We start from the raw sequence: 22692 nt of genomic DNA, 5'->3' as shown, positions 1-22692 counted from the left end.
GTCTCTCTCTCTCTCTCTCTCTCTCTCTGTCTCTCTCTCTCACTCTCTCTTTCACTCTCTATTTCTCTATCTATCTATCTATCTATCTATCTATCTATCTATCTTTCTTTCTTTACATATTAGATTTTTGACGGGGGAGGCCCATTCTCCACTTGTAGCTTTCGAAGGGAAGAATAAGTTCCAATGACAAGTATTGATTCTATTCTGATTTCTAATTTTTCTTTGCAATGAATACGAAAATAAACGATAATAATAATAATAATAATAATAATAATAATAATAATAATAATAATAATAATAATAATAATAATAATAATTATGATGAATTTATAACAATATCAAGAATAATAATCTAATTTAACTTTTATAGTAATAATAACAATACTAATAATTTATATAATAATAAATATAATAATAATAATAATAATAATAATAATAATAATAATAATAATAATAATAATAATAATAATAGTAAAAGTGAAAAGAATAAAAGATCGATTAAATGATTGTTAAAAAGAATAGTACGAATAGGGGTTAACTTAAAAGGAATCAATGAAGTCTTTCGATAAAATCTTACGTATCGCGTTTCATTATTATCGTTACAATGTTACTATAAAATCAAAAGAATCGTAACAATGTATATACTACTTTTATATATATATATATATATAAATATAATTCTTTCTCGTTCTTTCATCGTTCATTGAAGAAATCCTTACGATGACGTGAAAAGCAATGGTCTCGTATTTCGAATCGAGAAGTATACGGGCGTGAAAGAAATCCCATCCTAAACATCTTTTGTAAGTAAGTGAGAACGAAAAGATCGAGAAGGAAAAATAAACGAGCTAGCTGATATCCCTTTGCACCCTCTTTGTCCCTTTCTTACTTCATTTTTCCATTCTTCCTCTATCTCTTTCTCTCTCTCTCTCTTTCTCTCTGTGTGTGTTTCTCTATCTCTCTCGCAAAAATATATACACACAGATACGTGTATACGTGTGTGTATGTGTAGTAGTAGTTACATACATGTGCTCTTTTACATTTTCTTCGCGTCTTCTTCGAGAAAGGCTCGTATTTGTCAATATCGTCGTCTCTCTATCTTTCTCTCTCTCTCTCTCTCTCTTTCTTTCTTTCTTTCATTCTCTCTCTCTCTTTCTCCTCTTTCTTTCTTTCGTATAAAACAACAACAACCGTGAGTAAAAAGATAGACGTTGGTATCTTGTGAACACAAAAGCAATACAGTCGGATATTTTTATATCTACGTCACACCGAAATAGTTCAATTTAATTTAATAGATAAAGAAAAAATAGAAAAAAAGATCATCGATAATTTGTTCAAAGACTTTTAGTAGAAAATAGTTCCAAGTAATCGTTTCAGGTTCTTTTTTATTTTTTCTTTTTTTTTCCTTTTGTTGACAATTCGCCAGATAAGTATATTTTTATCATTATGTATATATATATATATACATATATCGATTCTGTAATTTTATCAAACAACGAATACAAGCACGAGTATCTCGGTAAAAATTAGTAAAGTTTAATAGAATTAACGACGATAAAAGGATAGAATGTTGTGAACACTGAAAAAGAAAGAGAGAGAGAGAAAGAGAGAAGATAAAGAAAAATAATAGGATTAAACAAGAATTAGTCGAATGAGATTTTATTTTATTTCGAAAATCGTCGATCAGAAATTCTCGATTATCGCTCGTACTATCCTTAGAACATTTATAACGATTTAATTAACAATTCGTTGAAAGAACTGAAATAAACGAATAATCTCTAAATACGCGTTCGATTAATTTTTTTCTTCCTTCTGAACGAAAAGAAAGAAAAAAAAAAAACAGCTTACACACTGGACGACATCAAATTTATATTATATAATCAATTTTAATTGAACGTCTGATGGCCGTCATATAATATCTATTTTTTTTACAAATTGTGATCGAATTTAATGAAAACATTATTTCATGCTTTTATCATTTATACGAACGATTGAATCGAAAGAAGAAATATATATATATATATATATATATATATATATATATATATATATACATACAAATATTGTGCATGATTGATTTATATTAATGGGAGTCTGAATATATTTTGTAACGTCACGGGGCCCCTTGAAATTCGAATCCGTCGCTGCTTACAAGTACATTCTTTTTTTTATTTTTTATTTATCTTTCTTCACGCTATTATTTAGAGGAAACTAGTCCGCGTTAAAGCGGCCGTATCCTCGCTCGTTGATAGAAATGCAAATTCCCGTTGAAACGCAATCAGAGAGAGGGACGACGACGAACGGAGCGAAATGTGCAAAATCGAACAGAGAGAGAGAGAGAGAGAGAGAGAGAGAGAGAGAGAGAGAGAGAGAGAGAGAGAGAGAGAGAGAGTGATAGAGAGAAATAGAGAGATAGAGAGAGAAGCCTGCGTAACGCCGGATATATAGTGTGTCTCGGGACGCAATTACACGTGCGATGATCAACACGACGTTGTAACGATGTGATTAGAGTGGAATATGCTCTTCGTATCCAGGACCCAATCTACAAGACAGCCAATAACTCCCTCTCTACTGCATCTTTTATACTTTGAAATAACGTTAGAAAAAAAATGTAATAGAAAAAGAAAGAAGAAAAAAACAGAAAAAAAGCAAAAACCAACAAGAACAACAACAATATCAAAACACAGATAAGTCAGTTGCTCGCGAATATACGTATATAAAAGTTTGTATATAGAATAATTATAACTTTTCGATGAAGTAATAATACATGAAACAATAGTTGAATGTATTATACGAATATATGTATTATACAAATGCATTTTAGGTTGCAGTTGATATATGTATCTAGTGGGAATATGAATATACATGTGGTTGTAAATGATTTTATAATAACATTTGTGTTAACCAGAGTGTATCATTATCAATTAAAATTCCTTACTTAACCTTGAACCTATTTAAATTGAGTATACCATCTATCTTGTTAATAAATATTGTTAAATATTGAATTTTACATTTGATGTATAATGTCAAGTAGATGAATATATATATATATATATATATATATATATATACGTGTGTGTATACATACACAGTGTCTTAATATAAAATATTCACCATGATGACGAAAGACCACCGAGATGAGAAAGTTAATTTTGTTTTCGACAGGGATGAGACACATCCTTATCATAAATTCACTTATCATAAATCATTAATCTTCGAACTAACCCCATAAAAGGAGTAGCAACACTATTGAAAATATTTTAAAGAAAAATTAAAAGATGATTTCGAATGATATGCTGCTTTACCCTTGTTACCATTTAAGTTTTATATATATATAATATATATTATATTTATTTATAAATATTATATGTATATCGTATAATATCAAAAGAGAAAATGTCTCTTCGATTTGAACGTCGTAAGTCTTTGGGAGAGGCGCAGCTTTTAATTAAAAGTTCTCACAGAATCAAGGAAGAAGAAGAAGAAGAAGAAAAGAAGAAGAAGAAGGAGTAGAAGTAGAAGTAGAAGAAGAGGAAGTAGTAGAAGCGAAACTTTTACAGTAAGTTCGCGAAAAAGGGTTCACCTTGGTCTACGTTTGATATAAGTACCTACATATAATAATTCTAGTGGCAGCGATTCGACTGATTTATTCGACGTTCTAATTAGAACGGTCATCCGGAGTATGGTCGGGTTTTCCGAAAAAAAAGAAAAAGAAAGAAAGAAAAGAGAGAGAGAGAGAGAGAGAGAAAGATAGAGAAAAAATTTAATCCGATAAAACATTTCGATTAAATGAAATGTGTAAACTGTGAGATGTGTACGCGTTTAAATGGGTACCCAATGGGTAAAATTTCGAATTTTAGTTTGTTCAAATGAACGCGGACGCGATTGGCCAATATTTGAATGTGCGCTTGTTTGTCACAGAATTTTACACCGATTCGATTTGTCAAACAAATTCGATTTTTCATATATTTACTGACTTACTTATAATCTTTGAACCTTCTTTTTTCTCTCTCTGTTTTTTTTTCTTTTTTTTTTCATTTTTTAATCTTCTCTTTTTTTTTTAATCAAAAAAATTTTTTTTTAACGAAGCTTTAAAAAAAAGATGGAAAGAGAGAGAGAAAGAGAGAGAGAGAAAGAGAAAGAGAAAGAGAAGAAGGGAGAAATAATAGAGGGAGAGAGAAAGAAGAAGGAAATAATAGAGTGCGAGATCGTGTTAACCTTTCATGGTTTAACAGGCATCGATCATTCACGCCTCGAAACGAGTTAGAGCACGGAAATTCATTAAACTTGGACCACTTCTTCCTTAACAAGTATACCCAAACCAATTGTCTATTCGCTTCTATTTCAAACATGGCTTTGTTGTAATCGAAGGCATGAATTCAAAACTTCTTCGTCTTTCGCACTTACACGATTTTCTTGCCTCGATACGTTTTCTGTCAATCTTTTATCGATTAATAATTTGCAATCCGAGATAAACGAAACGAGGAAACATCGGAAACGATATAATTTCGTTCGAGATAACGTCGAGCTCGATTTATGAAATAATAAAAAATAAAATTGCATCAATTTATATCATCTATACCGTATTTTTATCATAATTAAGTTTAATTAAAATCAAACGATTACAATGAAAGAATAGTTATTATTATTAAATTATTATCGGACATCGTTGACGTATCATTGACGTATGTTTATTACGAATGAATTAATTGTTTCAATAAAGTTTTTTTTATCGGCGTATCGATTGGACGGTAATAATACGGGTTGATACGTGATTATCAAAATCTTGGTGGATTAATTCGAATTCGTCATTTTTTTCTATTTCTTTTCCGTCTTCTTCTTCCTCTTCTATATAACTATATCGAATAATACGTATTTTCGATGGAACAAGACACGACCCATTATTCTCTCTATGTCCATAAGTCTATTGGTACGACTGGACCCAAGTAAGAGATTAGAACCTGAAGGAGAGAAAGAGATAGAGAATGAGGACTAGCGTATCTCGTGGGTGGTTCGCGGTATTTAGGAATAAATTGACCTACGTCGCCGTCGGCGGTTGTTTATTTTCGAAATTAAATTGAATTGGCCCATAACTTGGCGGTCTATTAGCCCTGGGGAGCAGGCTAGTTTGCTCGTAAATCTCCGGAGTATCGGACTGGGGTGGCGGCACCACGGGGATTCCGCGGGATGAAGAAGGGGAGGGAGTTGGAGAGGGGGTGTGCTTGCTCTCGAAGGGTGGTACGAGGGTGGTAGCTTCGACTAGGGGTGTGGGGATTCGATTCGCTACCGACAATGCGTCCGGAAGCTCCCAGGAAATACATGGGCGTGGTGCCGAGATAAATGTACTCTTGCATTTGCATACTTACGTATCGCGAATGAGAGAGATCGTGTACGTGTGTCTGAGAGTAAAAGAGAGATAGACAGAGAGAAAGGTATAATCCTTTTTTTGAAGTACATATTCGATAGTACTGTTCGTGATATATCGTCCAGTTAACCGATGTGTTTCTTTAACATTGATTTTTATTCAAAAAAACTTTGATGTCAAAATAATATTATTCGATTTAAACTCTTTGACTTATATACTTTGATGGATATAATCGAATTGATTAATTAGTTGATAGTAGAACGTGTGTCTACATCTTTATATATATATATATATATATATATATATATATATGTATGTATGTATGTATGTATGTATGTATTTATATATCTATATAATATGATAAGGAAATAAAAGTCATTTTCATTATAAATTCCTTACATAGCGAGGAATAATTGATTGATCTAACGAGTGGAAGACTTGTCATAGGAAACTTCATTTTTCATTTGGCACAATGACACATTATGTATGCGTCAGATTGATTCAATATCCAAATTTTTTCTTATTACTTCGCTGGTAATCACCAGTCGTTTTGTTCCCCTTTTAAAGTAGCGTGAATACTTTCCTTCGTGTTATCGATCAACCATATCGAAAGATAAAATGATAACGTTATCGGTAATCCAAGGTTTTCCTTTGGTTCTTTACATGCGCGCTCGCGTGCCGAAACATCGCTCTCTCTTTCTCTCTCTCTCTCTCTCTCTCTCTCTTTCTTTCTCTCTGTTTTTTTTTGTTCTTATTTCCTAAGAACGATAAATTACAACTAGGAGGACGGAATTAATTTCGGATTAGGAACAAAGTTATTTGTCACGAGTCGCGTCGAAAATATTTCGATCTGCCAGCAAAATAAGGCTCCACCTCCTCTTACCGTATATTTCCCTTTCCCTTTTTATTGGATACCTTTTTATTTCGAATCATCGATCATTCGTACATTGAAGGGATCGTAAGGTGTGAAATATACACAGGCGGAAAATGTATCGTTTTATTTCCTACTATTTTATTTTGTCATTTTTTTTTCTATAAGATATATACACATACACACACACACACACACACACACATATATATTCAATGGATACTTTAGAATCATTGATCTCAACTTGTACAAACCAAAAATATTTTCTCCCGTGCAGATATAAAATATTAAAAACATAAAAGATGTACATACATAAATGAAAAAATATATATATATAAAAGAATATATATATATATATTAATATATGAACGATCATAAATCACACATCTCCAAGAAATAATACATTTGTTAAAAATATTTCAAATATAGATCACACAAGAAACAACACTCGATACGAAATTCCAATACGAACTCGAGCAATACGTGAGAGAGAAAGAGAGACAAAGTAGAGGAAAAATTTATTTATCTGGCCGTTCTTGCTTATCAAGATTCTGCGTGGGTAGAACGAGACTTGTGGAAAGGGAGGAAGTCTACAGGGGTGTAGGGAGAAAATGGAGGGAGAATAGTAGTAAGGGGCGTGTAAGTTTTGCCTCTCTTTCTGCAACAGCGCACTCGCATCCTTGGTCGACCTTGTTTCCCTCGCAATCTTCTTAGACCGAAGGTTATTTGCTTTGTCGCATTAAAGGGCTCTCTCTCTCTCTCTCTCTCTCTCTCTCTCTCTCTTTCTCTCTCTCTTTCTCTCTCCTTTTTTCCTTTCTTCTTCTTTAGCTGTTCTGAAATATTGCATCTTAAAACTTGGAGCACGCGACTCACGACTTCAACGCCCAACTCTACTCTCTCTGTCTCTATCTCTGTCTCTGTCTCTCTCAGTTGTTGTCAAAATATTTTCTACTTTAAGAAACGAAATGACCCTTCGTCAAATTAAAACGCTAAAGTATAAAGAAAAAGAATTGCTCGTATCCTTCTTAAAATAAAAATGATCGACGTTATTACGTATTTATGTATTTATGTATGTATATATGTATGTATGTATGTATGTATGTATAGGTCTACTTATTTCTTAATGAAATTTTTGGAAATATTACTTTTGTTCCGTGACTTCTACGCGACCGATCGTTACTCGTATAAAATTATATTTCCTAATAAAATAATTGTTTCGTTAATTTTATTATATAATTTGATTGAGAGAATATTTTCTCTCTCTCTCTCTCTCTCTCTCTCTTCCTTTTTTCATATTAAAGTAATAAATATTGGAACGTATTAAATTTTAATCGTCATAATTCATTTTTTCTTTCTTTTTTTCTTTTTTCATTTTTTTTTTTTTTTTTTGAAATACTGAAATATAACTTTTTCGAGAGACTTCTCGATTGATAGGATAATTATTTCGCAATTTTTTTTTCTTTTTTTTTTTTTGCTTCATCGAAACGAATATTACAAGTTTAATTATTTTATTTAATTATATATTTGAATCGATAGTAAAGTGAAAAGGGTAATAATTTTTAAATTGCAAATATATTGGAAACATGAAAAAAAAAGAAAGAAAATGACCCAAAGAGATAGACGGATTCGTAACTAACATTCGATTGAACTGTTTCTACAGATTTTCGTTTTAAATTTAACTCTCTTAGATACTTGTACTTCTTTATTACTCTCCTTCTCTCTCTTTTTATCTCTCTCTCTCTTTCCTTTTCTGGTAGAGCTATCCGTATGTTACTTGTCAGCGATCGTTAAACTCTTTTCGACCTCTCAAAAAGTTCTCGAACTTGTCGGCAACGCGTAGAAAATGTTGGATTCTTCGAATTTAACGATCAAACTTGTACACTTCTTCTTTAGAAGTATGATGCGAACGATTGGTATTGCACGAACAATTATCAAAAGGATTATTTATTCTTTTTTAAAAAAAAAAAAAAAGAAGAAATCGTCCTACAATAAGAATTATTAGTAATGAAGCAATTTTTCGTTAAATTTGTTTGTAACTTATTTAAACAAAAAATAAAGAAACAATTGTTAGTAATAAGAAATAATTTGTCATTAAATTTGTTTGTAATTTATTTATAAAAAAAGAAAACAAAGAAACAATATACAGGGATACCAAAGCATAAGAATATTATTATTTAAATTGACCATATAATTATTCAACTCTTGTACATAAATATATATATATATATATATTGAATAAATATATAGAATAATTATATTGAATAATCATAAAATCAATATTATATTAATATTAATAATCTTCGTAAATCAGTCTCCCTCGAATCTATCTACGATGATATTCTAAGTATCTACAACGTGTATATCCAATTTCTCTCATTAGGAACAATTCCTCGTTATTGTGATATCGATATCACGTCGATCGATGCAACCTCGTATAAATTGCATTCAATATATAAGTACGTACGTACGTACAACTACGTACGTACGAATCTATGCATATATGTATGTATGCATGTATCTACCACGTAGACTCGATTTTATGGAATATGATACCACGCTTGAAGGCTACACCAGAATGCACCTCCATACATAATATATCTATTATATATTATATATTATGTCCGTATACGTACATAAGTAAGTATCTATACTACGCATATATCTATACGTATTTACATACAGACATATAATACTTTCGATTTTCTACGATGTAATGAAATTTTCTCGCGAAAGTGCTTTTTCGTGTTTTCTCTACGTGTTTTACAATTGTAGCTAAACTTCACGATAAGTTACCAACACTTTTACAATTAAAATCGTTACAAGTTAATATTCACCCTTGTTGATGTCTAATCTTAAATGCATTCACTCTCTCTCTCTCTCTCTCTCTCTCTCTCTCTCAAACTCATATATTTTTTACTTCTTATCGTTTATCTCAACTCATTCGCAAATATGATCGTACATAAGAGGTAAGAAAATTGAACGAGGAGTTGCACTGTCTCTCTCTCTCTCTCTCTCTCTCTCTCTCTCTCTCTCTCTCTCTCTCTCTCTATCTCTCTCTCTATTTTTTTTTCATAGCAAAAGGTAAAGGAAATTTTTGACGGGCGGGAAGGGAGGTAAGCCCGTTTGAAATTCAGGCTACGACGTGATAAACGAATTTCCTACGAGTCGCGCGCGCCAAGACGCACGCGGAAAAATATATGGAAATGACAAAGTTCTTTTTTTTATTTTTTTTTTTTTTTATTTTTTTTCCTCGAAGCACGGTGGTAACCACGGTGGTAAAGCACGGGTACGCCTTTATTTGAAAGGCAGATACCAACTTGAGTCTCCTCTATCGCTACGTTCGAAAGAATAATAATTTTTGCGCGTCCTCAAACTTCTCCTTTTTTACTTTGATCCCGAAGGTAAAACGCTTTGTTCGATGTATTCGATAGACGTGGCCGTCAACTTTTAAACGAGTTTTTTCTTTTTTTTTTTCTATTTTTTTTGTTTTGTTTTGTTTGAAGTCTTCATTTTCCTTCTCTCTCTATCTTTCTCTGCGACAAAAAAGAAGATTGGCGAATATCGATACTTTTTTATAATAAAAATTTGTAAAAGATTCTAATTATATTTGGTCTTTGTTTTTTTCTTTTTTATTCTTTTTATTATCCCCTTCGTGAAACTCGCTCCGAACATTTTTCTCAACGAGTAGTAATAAAAGAGAGAAAAAGAAAGAGGAAGAAAAAAGAAAACATCTTAAAAAAGTACGACAAGCACAGTGAAAAATTCTTGACGCTAGAATTCTTCACGGACATAAATATCGGGAATATTATCAATTATCGATATCATCGTCTCCCTCTCATTGTTATCTATTACATTGACAAACACATTTTATCACATAATTCTCATCACTTAATCAAACAATCAATTAGTATTTCGAAACATTCGATAGAATTATGACAAAATTTTGTTGAAACATCCGAGTTCCTTCAAATCGATTAAAATGTTTGCCAAAGCTATCGTGATTTTATCACCGCCAGATTCGATGACTATGTTCGCTAAGTCTTCCATCTTCTTATCCAAGATGTCGGGTAATGGCGGAAGATCTTCGTTCATAAGCGTATGTAAAAAGTAAGAGCATACGGTGTAACCAAATAATGCGTGTTCGACGTAATCGTTCCAAAATGCTTCGAATGAATATTTCTCTAAATTCGTAAGACCGTTCTCCTTTAGACATCTCGTTAATTCATCGTGATAGGTCCTCAATACTATTGGTAAGTTCTCGCATTTGACTTGATTCGAACAAGAGAGACAAAGAAACGTCGAAAGATCGATCGCAGGCGATCCATATCGGATTAAAGCGAAATCGATCAGCATCACTCGCGTGTCTTTCTCATCTTTTTTAAATAACATATTATTAATCGTAAGATCACCGTGACATAATACCGCCAATGGTTCGACTGGTTCGATAGTTTTCAATAATATTTTACGATAAGCGTTTTTCAAACATTCCTCGAGTTTATCGCAAAAATTATTGTCGTAATTAATTTTTCGCAAATAATTTATGGGCCTACAGGTAACGTGATTTAATAAATAAACATAATGACTGTTCGGATCGTTATCGTTAGCGTCGTATCGGCATTCCTTGATTGTTTCGATAAATCCAACAAATTTTTCGGGATGTTTCTCTTTCATGACGTATCCCTTTGCGTGAAATCTAGCGATTTCTTTCATAACAGGAAGAATATCGTCTAACGGTATATCGACCTTTTTCGGATGTATCTTATAACCTTTAGTAGTTATATCTTCTAAAACCAAGGTCGCTCCGAAGAGATCATTCTCGTTGGTGTAATAACATTTTGGAATATTATCGCCCTCCGTTGCATAATTACGATAGAAAATAATTTCGTTGTAAAATTGATCGTTCGCTCTCATTAACTGTTGCACTGCCTCGGTCGTTATTGGGGTCTTTGCGACTAATCGCATGATTATTGTTTTCTCCTTATTCTTATTCGTTTTATTCTTATCTTTGACATCGTTATTATCATTAATCCAAAATTTTATCCTCATATAAAATGTACCGGAGAAAAATATAGAATCGTTTGGTCGTTCCAACTCGTACTCGTATTTGTAATAATCATCGCGCAGATAACTCATCAATTTAGGTACGAGGACCTTGAAATGTTCTTTGATTTTATGTTCTACGTCGGACATTTTCTCACTGTTTATACGGATATGTATGTATGTATATATGTATGTATGTATGTATGTAATATGTATGGTACGTGTATAACTTCCTTAATTGTTTATATTCACGTTTATTTATTTAATTCGCAATAAACGAACGGTTGAGAAACAAAAAACACACAATTTTACACTTATATGTTTCCTTTATACGAATGAACTATGAGAATCTAATTAACTTTATCTTTTCGTTTATTCGATTAACACTTATGCACAAAATTATGTTGTGTATATATATATATATATATATATATATATATATATATATATATAAATATATATAGAGACGAACTATGTGGGTATGTTCCGTTACGAAAGTCGACCGACGAATGACGACGACTCTACGTCGTTACCATTTACATACATCTGTAACCATGAAAAAAAAGAAACAAATAGACAGAGAGAGAGAGAGAGAGAGAGAGAGAGAGAGAGAGAGAGAGAGGAAAGGTACCGAGTAGATTAGTTAGGGTGGGAGAAGAACGTCTAGTTTATAAATCAGTGATGTAGTTATATATGTTAAACATTTTTTGTATGTTAAACATTTTGCAATCTTGCGAAAAGAATTAGTGACGTTGTTAATGCATTTACAACTTTTTAGAAAAACCTCCCTTTTTTGCTATTAAAAGCTTTTTATCTTGTGTATATACATATATGTGTGTGTGTGTATGTATATTTGAGCTTAAAATGACAGATTAAATATACTTCTTTTTATTCTTTCTTTCTGTTTACTTTTTTTTTTGGTTTGTAATAACTACAATCATAATCGTTAGGGAAACGTTAATTGTTAAATTTTTCTTTTCCTGTTTTATATGTAATATAAATTTACCTGTATCTATTTTCAAACATATCATGTCAATTTAACAGGTATGTACATATTTAATATATAATAGAAATAGATAACTAGATACAGATTTCTACTATTAAATACACATATCTTCATTAGTCATATCCTCATTACGAAACGATAAAGTAAGATAAAATTTTATCTGTCTTGAGTATATATCGGCGAGTCATTACGAAATATGATAAAAATATATATATATACATAAATAAAACAATTAATCTTCATTTAAAAAAAGAAAAGAGAATAAGATAAGAATATTTACAAAGTGTTGACATATTAATCAGAGTTTAAATATTGGATATACGAAATTAACATAATTGCAATATGCAATAAGACAAAAGTGATGTATATAATGGAAATGAATTTAATGATAGGTTTTACTACGAACGTTTAATATAACTTAAAAAAGAGAAGAATTATGATTCTCGATGATTTTATTATCATTATATCAGATATTTAAAATAAAACGTTATCAAAAAAAATTTTTCATAGAAAAAAAACTACTTGTCTTTTCTTTCACGTAGAATATATTTGCAATTATAACAAATGTAGGCTCTTATGAAAAAAAAATTTTTCCAAAATTTCTAAAACTTCGTTTCAAACCTAATAAACAAACATTGCAATAAGACGAATGACGTACAAATAAATCATCGGATTCTCTTATACGAAGCATCTCTTATACGATTGCAAAATTAATATCTACAAATTTACAAAGATAAGAAATTCCCGATCGTTGATACGAGTGTTTCAGCTAATTGATTGAATTAACGCACGATTATTACATTTTATACATTCATTATGTCGTCCGATAAAGACAAATTTATGCGTCTTGTCTTGCAAAAATAGTATGGAAAGATATCGTGATACAAACAATGTTGTCTTTGAAACCAAAGTCGAAAGAAAGAAAGAAAGAGAGAGAGAGGGAGAAAGAGAGAGAGATAGAGAGAGAGAAAGAGAGAGAGAGAGAGACATACATAAACATTTGTAATACACCAGGATACGATTCATATAGATACAACTTTCATTATTTATTTATTTTTTTCATTCCACGTCGTACATACGTACGTTTATACGTTGTTCTAAATTCTTAGAAATAATCGATGTTCGTCCTTAGTACGCCAAATAATAAACAATCTTAAACATTCGATCAAGGATACAAAGATAGTAATAGTTTCGACGTCAAAGCGAGAACATCTTTCGGTATTAACGAGTATAACGGTGTTAGCATTATATTTGATCTTATAGCACGTAACACCAGCAAAAATACATTATATCGATTCGATACATTGGATTAGTTTCAATAATAATTATTAAATAAAGTGTGAAATGTGGCAGATGCACGAAAGAAGAAGAGAGAAATAATTCACGAACGTAATGTGTAAGTAATACTACAGAAATATTTTCTTAATTTATCTTGTAGGACAAAAGTCGTACGAACGAATGAATGAACGAATGAATTTATGAATGAACGAACGAATGAATAAATGAACGAACGAACGAAAATCAAACGAAGATGAATCATTTTATCATTAAAATTCGATCGTTTTATCGTTTACTTGCTTGTATCGATTTAATATTTATAATAACTCAGTTGGAAGATATAAGACCTTCCTCCCTCCTCCCTTCTCCCTCCTCTCTCCTCCCTCCTCCCTCCTCATCCGGTCAGAAACAGTCATCCTCTTGATCCGTCGACCATTTCAATGTTTTCTTTTCTCTTTCTCATTCGTCTTGAGAATCTCTTGACGTGGTTCTAACCTCTCAAATAGAAGAAATAAACGATCTAGAGAAAGAAAGAAAAAAAGAAAGAAAGAAAGAAAGAAAGAAAGAAAGAGACAACGTGCGACAACGCGAAAGAGAAAGAGAGAAAGAGAGAGAAAACAAAAGGAAATAACAGGAAACCTACTTCTACGAAGACGATTTTCAAGGAACAATACGTGGTGAACGCGGCGTGACTACTTCGTCGAAGGAGAAAAGGAAGGAGAGGGTTGAAGGGAGAAAAAAGTTAACGCGAGGATTAAGAGGGTTGAGAGAGGAGGAGGAGGAGGAGAAGAAGAAGAAGAAGAGGAAGAAAAAGAAAGAGTGGGTAAGGGGGATGAGGTTGATAGAAAAGTGAGAGAGAAAAGAAAAGAAGAAGAAGAAGAAGGAGGAGAAAAGAAGGAGGAGGAAGATAGGGAGGAGAATGAGAAGGAGAAGGTGGAGGGGGTGGACAAGGAGGAGGACAGAGATCTAGAAAGGCAAAGAGCGGGAAAAATCGCCTTCTTGGCTTCCACTACGGAAAAATTAACTGAATTGGCCGCGCACGAGTGGCCCTCTCTTCCAACGTAGCGTTCGGATAAAGAATAAGGTGAAAAGAGTGAGTGTGTGTGAGAGAGAGAGAGAGAGAGAGAGAGAAAGAGAGAGAGAAAGAGGAGTCAGGATGATTTTCGTGAGACGAAAGCTACGCTTTTCAGAAAGAGCATTTCTAAATGGAGACCGTCGAGAACTTGCACGAACCATAAATTCGTGTCCTCCGGGTACCACCTTCTTCTTCTTCTTCTTCTTCTTCTTCTTCTTCTTCTTCTTCTTCTTATTCTTATTCTTGTTCTTCTTCTTCTTCGTTTTCGTCTTCGTCTTCGTCTTCCTCCTCTTTTTCCTTGGTAATATATGTAAATAACACGGTCGTTCCTTCCGAACCGTCAAACCACGTCTACGCTATCCGTGCGAGTGGAAAACACGCAAAAGATCGTCCCCAGGAACGAATTCTGACCGAGCTTGTAATTTTTTCTTTGCTCTTCTTTTCATTTTTCTTTTCTTTTTTTTCTTTTTTTTTTTTATCGTTTTGCTTCAGCTTCGTCTACCGACATCCTTCAAATCCGCGTGCGACCTTTCAATATTTTAATCCTCCAAAAGAGGGAAGGATTTTGGGGAGAGATGGTTGCGAAAGGAGAAATGGAAAAGGGAAAAATAAAGAGAGAAAGATAGAGGAACTGGAAGTGAAAATGAAATAGAAAAGTAAAGGAGAAAAGAGACGGAAGGAAAAGAAATGAAACGCAATAGGAAATAAATAATATAGCGTTGTAAATTTTCGACAATATTTCAAATACGAAAATTTCATTCCCGTTTCTCGGTACAGATATATCGTATAAAGATTTCTCGTATGAAACTCTAAGTATTCCCAAGGACTGTCAATATTTACTCGACCACGAAATGGGAAAAGAGAAAAAGAGAGAAAAAGACAGAGAGAGAGAGAGAGAGAGAAAATAAAATAAAATAAAAGTACTGAAATAAAGATGATAAAAGAAGAAAAGTACGTGGTCGTTCAGTTTTTTTTTTTTTCATTTTCTCCAGTAGATAAAGTCACACGTTCTGCATAGAAAATCCAGTTAGAAATATTGCATTTATTTTAAGAAAATTGTATCGAAAGAAAATAATAGAAGAGATAAATTAATATTTTTTTTTCTTTTTTCTTTTCTATCTTTTCTTTCTTTGTTCCTTTTTTTTTTTTTTTTGACAAGATCGAGATTAAACGTTTTATCCCGATATCAATGGAGAAACGTTATTGATTTGCAAATCGTCCTGTGCACTCTACTCATTGATCTATTAAAAATTTGTCTATTTACTTAGTCATATCGTTGGATATTTTCTTTCCTATCGGCTGATTGAAAAATTGCACCGTTCGTTCAACGAAATCCCGTTATAAAAATTATTTTTATCAGAGGTGAAGATTAACATTGTAAATTGACTTTGAGCTTCAACGTATAGTTCAACGACTCTTTTTCTTCTGTATGTATGTGCGTATTCTTTCTTCTTCTTTTTTTGTCCTTTTTCTTTTTCTTCGGTTGATTATATTTCGTTGAATACTTTATTTCATGCTACATTCATGCCGCGTTTCGTTTCGTTCTTATCAAACGTCTAATTAAAATCAAGCTGTCATCTTATCCACATTGTTTCACTACTTTCTTTTTTTCTCTCCATATTTACTTATTATTATATAAAATTTTGACGTAGAAATACGAGAAATGTAATATGTACGAACGAAAATATAATATATTTGATTTATGATTCATATAATAAATATCGTAACTAGTTCACGGCAATGATCTATCTTTGAAAATATCATAAATCCTCATATATATCATCATTGCTATTCGGTACATCCTATCTCTCTCATACCTTTGTGAAAATTTCACATAAACAACGGTGTCGTTTCTTTCACCTTATAAACTTTGTTAAACGTTATTAACATCATTTATTACGATGAATTACATTTTATTGACATAAAATGTCATTAAAACATAATATAAAAGAAAAAGGTTGTTTACCTCGATACATCGAACTTGTTATTCAACGTTTTCATTATTAAATTAATTCACAAAGTTTTTAATTATTAATTGTTTCGTTATACCATATATATATATATATATATATATATATATATATATATATATATACACATATATATATATATGTATGTATGTATGTATATCGTTCCTTGTGAATGAATCTTCGTTAACGTTATTATTTCTCGGTAGTCGTATCTTATCTTCGTGCCCGTGCGCGAATATTATCTTTTGTATACCTCGCGCGATAGAATATACAGCATAAATTAACCATAAATTACATTCTACCTGGTTATGTCGGTAGGTATAATAATAATCCCCAGGCGTAGAATACGCTTAACTTTTTCGTACTTTGCGTTTACACGATCTTTATTTTAACTAAAAAAACAAGAAGAAAAGAAAAAAAAAAAGCAAAGAAAACGAAAAAACAAAAAAGAAAACAATAAACTTGTTAAAAGGATTGCTGTCAAGTTAAATAAGAATTCTATTCTCGTACAGTAGCATCGTTTAGAAAATTAATAATATAAAAATTCAATTTGACAAATTGAAAATATCGTTTGAGCAATCGCTTTCTATTTTTATCGGAAGAAATCAGAGACAAGAATAATTATGACGTTGTTAGAATTATATCGAAACGATAGACTGTACGAACTACTATATTATTATTATCATTATTATCATTATTATTATTACTATTATTATTATCATTATTATCATTATTTTGTACGAGTAGATAACTATTATTTTCTAAATGAAATGCACGCCTCCAAATCGTAGATATAAATCGGAATCGAATCGACGAAGCGCTGACACAGCGAGCCACATCGAACGGAGGTCAGGCTGTTGCAATAACTAAAGAAAAAAAAAAAAAAAAGAAAAAAGAACAAAAAAGAATAAAGGATTGGAAAGAAAAGATTTTGCGAATGTGCATACGAAGAATTTCGACTTCGAATATTTTTCGCTTACGCCTGGACCTTGGCGCAACGAATCGAGTTACATAAATCATGTTATTGGCCAAAAAAAACTAACAGTCGTCACTTTTAGAATCTATGTACGTATCAAATCAGAGAGAAAGAGAGAGAGAGAGAGAGAGAGAGAGAGATTTAATTACTTTATTTAATAAAAGTTAACGCAAATTTAAAAAAATATTGGACGAGTCACCGAGTCACAAACTCACAGTTCTAATTCCTAATCAAAGGCAAAAATAATTTTGCAATGAGATTTACAACGACATGGACGATTCTTCGCCAAAGAAAAAGAAATGTGACAGAACGAAAGGGAATAAAGTTTCTCGAATAAATTTTCTACAGTAACTTTAAAATTTTGATCGTTTAGTCTTTAGATCGTTGTTATTAACAGAGAGCAAACTCTCCCGAAGCGATAACGAGAGATTATTGTCTAAAAGCCAGGAATAATATCCTTTACGTTTAGCGTCGAGTACTCATTAGGTTAATGAGTCCTCGGATACGCGTACACTGTGTCGCTATATTTCTCTCTCTCTCTCTCTCTCTCTGTCTGTCTCTTATACTCTTCTCGTTGCATTATATCAAAAGGATTGAACACTCTTATATGATGAAAATTTAATGGGCCATACAGAATTTCCATTTTATTCGAGATGTTCCATCAAGTAGATTCTCTTTGTAAGACGAGTTTGATAATAAAAGAAAAATAATTTTAGGTTCGTCGTTATAGTTTAATGAAAATACAAAGCCATTAGAAATTAATCAACGAGTAATATTGAAACGAGTCGGTAGATCATCCATTGTATTTTAGAATCGTACGTTTTAATTGTATTTATAAAACACAGACAAATAAATATAATGTTAATACTTGTTATAATATCTAGACGAAATAAGCTTCGGTTGTATCTTAATTAGTATTGTTATCCGGAACAAATTTATGAGCTCAAACGAAGTGAAATAGAATTTCTATTTCTCGACGAGTTCACTAGACTTTCTCAAATGGCGAATTATATCTCTCGAAAAGGTGAAAAGGAGGTGTACTGCCATGTGGGTGCCATATTGCTGAATATAATTCGTTGATTCTCTTTCCACGAAAGGCTCCTAATGGCGCGGTAATTGACTCGTTCAACAAATTCCTCTAACAATTTACTTCGTATCATATAAATTAACAAAGGAAATACTATAGTATGGAGCATTAAAGTGCAGGTATACGTGTTCTTCTCTAATCGTACTTCAACTTCAAATAAAATTTTCAATAAACTAAATGATGTTTCCAACCATAACAACGTCTCTTTCTTTCTCTCTTTCTTTCTCTCTCTCTCTCTCTCTCTCTCTTTGCGTTATTTTTCGTTATTATATTTTTATAATGTTGAGAGTAAAAAAAATCGATAGAAAAAAAGTAAAAAGTTTTCTACGAAAATTCTCTCCCTCCCTGAAATAAAAGAAAAAAGAAACAAACAAACAAAAAGAAGAGCGAAAAGTGATATAACGAAGACGACGTTACGCAGATCGTATCGATCGAAAATAAAAATTAATCTGACCGTGGAGTATGGCAAATCGATTCCTTAATAAATCGTGCTTGGGGGATCATAAATAATCTGGCCGTTTCTGTTCGACGCGAGAGATAGCGGCCAAACGACACGACAAAGAAATATGATAGCCAACGGTCGAGCTTATTTATCGACGAAATCCACTCCGAATGGCAGCCTATCCCTCTGCCTTCTTCCTTTCCTCTTTTCGAAGATATTTCGAGTATTTCCAAGAGTTCGTTAAAATATACTAACGATATTTATATATTTCTTTTTATCATTAGTAATAATTACTTTTTACTCCAACAGATATATAGTTAATATATTTATTCGAAATTATTTTTTTTTCTCTCTGATAAGCGATAAAAATGTTCAATAAGATTTATTTATTTTTGTTAATGTTTTAATATTATTTGAAAGAGAGAGAGAGAGAGAGAGAGAGAGAGAGAGAGACTATATTTTGTGAAAAAAAAAAGAAGAACTATCGTACCTTTGATTAAGCATCGAATTGAAACTTTTTTTACAGAAATTTTTAACTGGTTTTCTCTCTTTTCCAAAGGGAATTATTTCAATACTTTTTTATTTTTATTTTTAATTTTTAATATTTTTTTTTTCAAAGGTGAGAGAGGAAAAAAAGCCAGAAAGAGACAGAATTCGTTTTGTATAAATTTTTCTACGACTACGAAAGAATTAAATGAACCGTTTTGTAAAAATTATTATGTGAAAAGACCGCTTCTAAAAATCAATGGTGACAATCGTTTCTCTCTCTCTCTCTCTCTCTCTCTCTCTCTCTCTCTCTCTCTCTCTCTTTCTCCCTCTTTATATAAAAAGAACATTTTTTTCAAAATATAATATCTCTATATTTTACGGCGAGACCGAAACGTTACCATACGATCGGTCCAACCAAACTTTTTCTCTCTTTGCATTAATCGCACGAGGGTTTCAACGATTTAATTCTTCGATTATAATACGATTTCTCGATGAGTACGTTTCTTTCATCGCGGATCTTTTTCTTATTACTTTGAAAGCCCTTACCAACTTTTAGGAAGAATCAAAAATTTCTAACAGTCGTCCGACCTTCGATCTCTTTTTTTTCTTTTTCTTTAACTTTCCTTTTTTTTTTTTTTGCTTTCTCCCATCCATTGTGCAAATGTTCATTGGCAAAAAGAAATGAAGAGAAAAGAAGAAAAGAAGAAAAAAAAAAGAAAGAAATCCTTTTTCTCTCGTGTCGATCAAAAAATTAATTGAACGAACGTTTCGTAAAAGAATACGAAGAAGAAGAAGAAAACGAAGAAGACGAAGAAGAAGCGAAAAAGAAAAAGAGATCAATCTTATATACAAGAAACGATTTCACTTTGCAATTCAATAGAAAACTTCTCATTTTCCAAAGTGAAAGAATATTCCATTTGTAAAATCGATACGGATTATTATGAATCGTAGTGAATGTTGCAACGTTAAAATTATTCTTTTAAATTTATCGAAAGGAATCCGGCGAAATCGAGAAATCCAAGAGAATCGACATCAAAATCGATGACTCATTTAGTTCTCTAGCAGTCGAAAATCGGAGACTCTCTTCTAATAATGGGTAAACTTTGTCGTCTAACATTGTAACATAATCTGGGTAGCCGGTGCAGACCGAGCTACCGGAATTGTAACGCGCCAGAGACTACTAATGCCCCAACCAATTTACTTATCGGAGATTGGGGCTGATCCAAAGTTTCATGCGGTCGAATTTCTCTCTCTCTCTCTCTCTCTCTCTCTCTCTCTCTGTATCTCTCTATCTCTCTCTCTCTCCATTCTCTTCGACCAGTCTTTTCTACGCTCTCGTAAAGTCCTCGACCGTTTTTACACACGTCCTACAAGATTTACCTCGAAGAAAAGAGAGGAAGATAAAGATAAAGATAGAGATAGCTAAAGAGAGAGAGAGAGAGAGAAGGAGGGAGAGAGAAGAAACTGTACCTCCGAGACATTTAAGCAAAAGTTGTGAATTTGAATTTTAAAACAGGCAGGTCCCGTCTCTTCCGAGTCTTTCCGAGTGATAGTACGCTAGGGTAGATTGAAAGATAACCATTTTCTATCTCCTTCTATCCAATCTCTTCTTTTCCATCGTAGTTCACTCTTCTTCATCCTCCTTCCTCCCTCTCTCTCTCTCTCTCTCTCTTTTCGTGGTGTCTCTTATTCTTTCTTTCCTTACCCTCTTCCTTCCTTCTTTCCTTTCTCCCTCCCACCCTCCCTCTCTCTCTCCCTCTCTCTTTCTCTATCTCTCCTCCCTCTCTTCCTCTCTATCTCGCCATTCGTCGTAGATATTTTACGAGGTGGCTTCGACTCGCGAAGCGTAAAGTCTGAAAATTTAGGAGAGATTCTCCTCGCCTGGATGCTTTCGAACGAACGAACGACCGGACGACCGAACGACCGGACGACCGAACGACCGGACGACCGGACGACCGACCAGTCCACCGAGACATCCAAACCCTTTCGCTTCATCCCTTCTTATCACTCTTCGTCCGTTCACCGTTCACCGTTCCTTTCCGTTCTGATCTGAATAGAAAATAGCTTCGAAAGATCTAAAGTTGTTCGAGTTGAAAAGGTCCGTCGTCGGGTTTCAGCAAAGTACAGAGGCAAAAAGGATTGGAGATACTATTTTTCGAGAAAATGTTCAATCGATTTCGAAAAGTACTATGGCGTTAGATAGATCGTTAGATATAAACCTTTAACAGGTATTTATAACATATGTTGGTATAACAACGACATATCGTGGGATATATTACGATTGTTGTTATCATAATCGCTTCTAACGTTATTGTTTAGTAATAATCTTATTTTTTTTCTATAAATGTAGCTTTACGTATATATATATATGTATGTACGTGGTATTACTTATCCATCATTTTTCGCTACGCTTATGATAATTTAGAAAGAGAAAGAAAATCGTACGAATAATTGAAATTCACGGGAAAGGAATTAACAAAAACAAAAAAAAGAAGATAGAAGAAAAAAGTAATAGAGAGTTGGTTAATTACGTTTTCGTCGTTATTAGTGATGGAAAAATAGATGCAAAAAGAAAGAACAAAAAAAAAAAGGACTGCAATTAAAATTTCCATCGCGATTTCTTGTTCTCCTTTTCCGACATCACCCTTCCTCCCCTCCACCCCTCTCTCTCCAAACAACCATCTCTCCCTACCGTTCACTCTCAATTCAATTAATTTTACGATATACGTTATTTCTAATAAATTCATGTTTTTGTTTTTAATGAAAGAGAAGAAAAAAAATGAAAGGCAAAAGAAATAAACAAGAAAAAGAATTTCGAAAAAACGAATTGAAATGTCAAACGAAGATCAAATGTTTCTCTCTTTTTCTTTTTTTTCTTTTTTTGTGGTTATATAGGAGCATAGAACTATGGAACTAGTCTAATGAGGAAACATTCAGTAAGTATAGTAGCAAAGGGGAATTAAAGTCAAGAACATTTTGCTTAAATGTTACGATAAAATCCTATTGGTGGTGCAGCAAGAAAGCTGCGAGAAACGTCGTCGTCATCGTCGCCGGCTATCGCGGTAAGGTAACAAAGCTTAAAGCACGAAAAGCTCC

General features: G+C 32.5%; 2 protein-coding genes across 4 annotated transcripts in view; one reads left to right on the top strand and one right to left on the bottom strand.

The window, feature by feature from the left end:
* Positions 1–22692, top strand: part of LOC127072856 (zwei Ig domain protein zig-8-like) — a 315596-nt gene that overhangs the window by 157893 nt on the left and 135011 nt on the right. Inside the window, exon 1 of one of the 3 annotated variants that reach the window (XM_051013674.1) lies at positions 13493–13675. The exons of the other annotated variants lie outside the window; for them this stretch is intronic. Within the exon in view, the coding sequence (XP_050869631.1) occupies positions 13672–13675 (4 nt within the window). The 5' untranslated portion in view covers positions 13493–13671. Of the gene's footprint in view, positions 1–13492; positions 13676–22692 lie in introns of those variants that run through there. 3 annotated transcript variants of the gene reach the window in all.
* On the bottom strand, positions 9743–11757 carry LOC127072843 (uncharacterized). Its single transcript, XM_051013651.1, has one exon. The coding sequence runs from the start codon at positions 11421–11423 to the stop codon at positions 10164–10166; it is 1260 nt and encodes a 419-aa protein (XP_050869608.1). The 5' UTR covers positions 11424–11757; the 3' UTR covers positions 9743–10163.

This window comes from Vespula vulgaris, chromosome 2 (genome assembly GCF_905475345.1).
Source record: "Vespula vulgaris chromosome 2, iyVesVulg1.1, whole genome shotgun sequence".
Classification (NCBI taxonomy): domain Eukaryota; kingdom Metazoa; phylum Arthropoda; class Insecta; order Hymenoptera; family Vespidae; genus Vespula; species Vespula vulgaris.
This window is presented reverse-complemented; position numbering and strand designations above follow the sequence as displayed.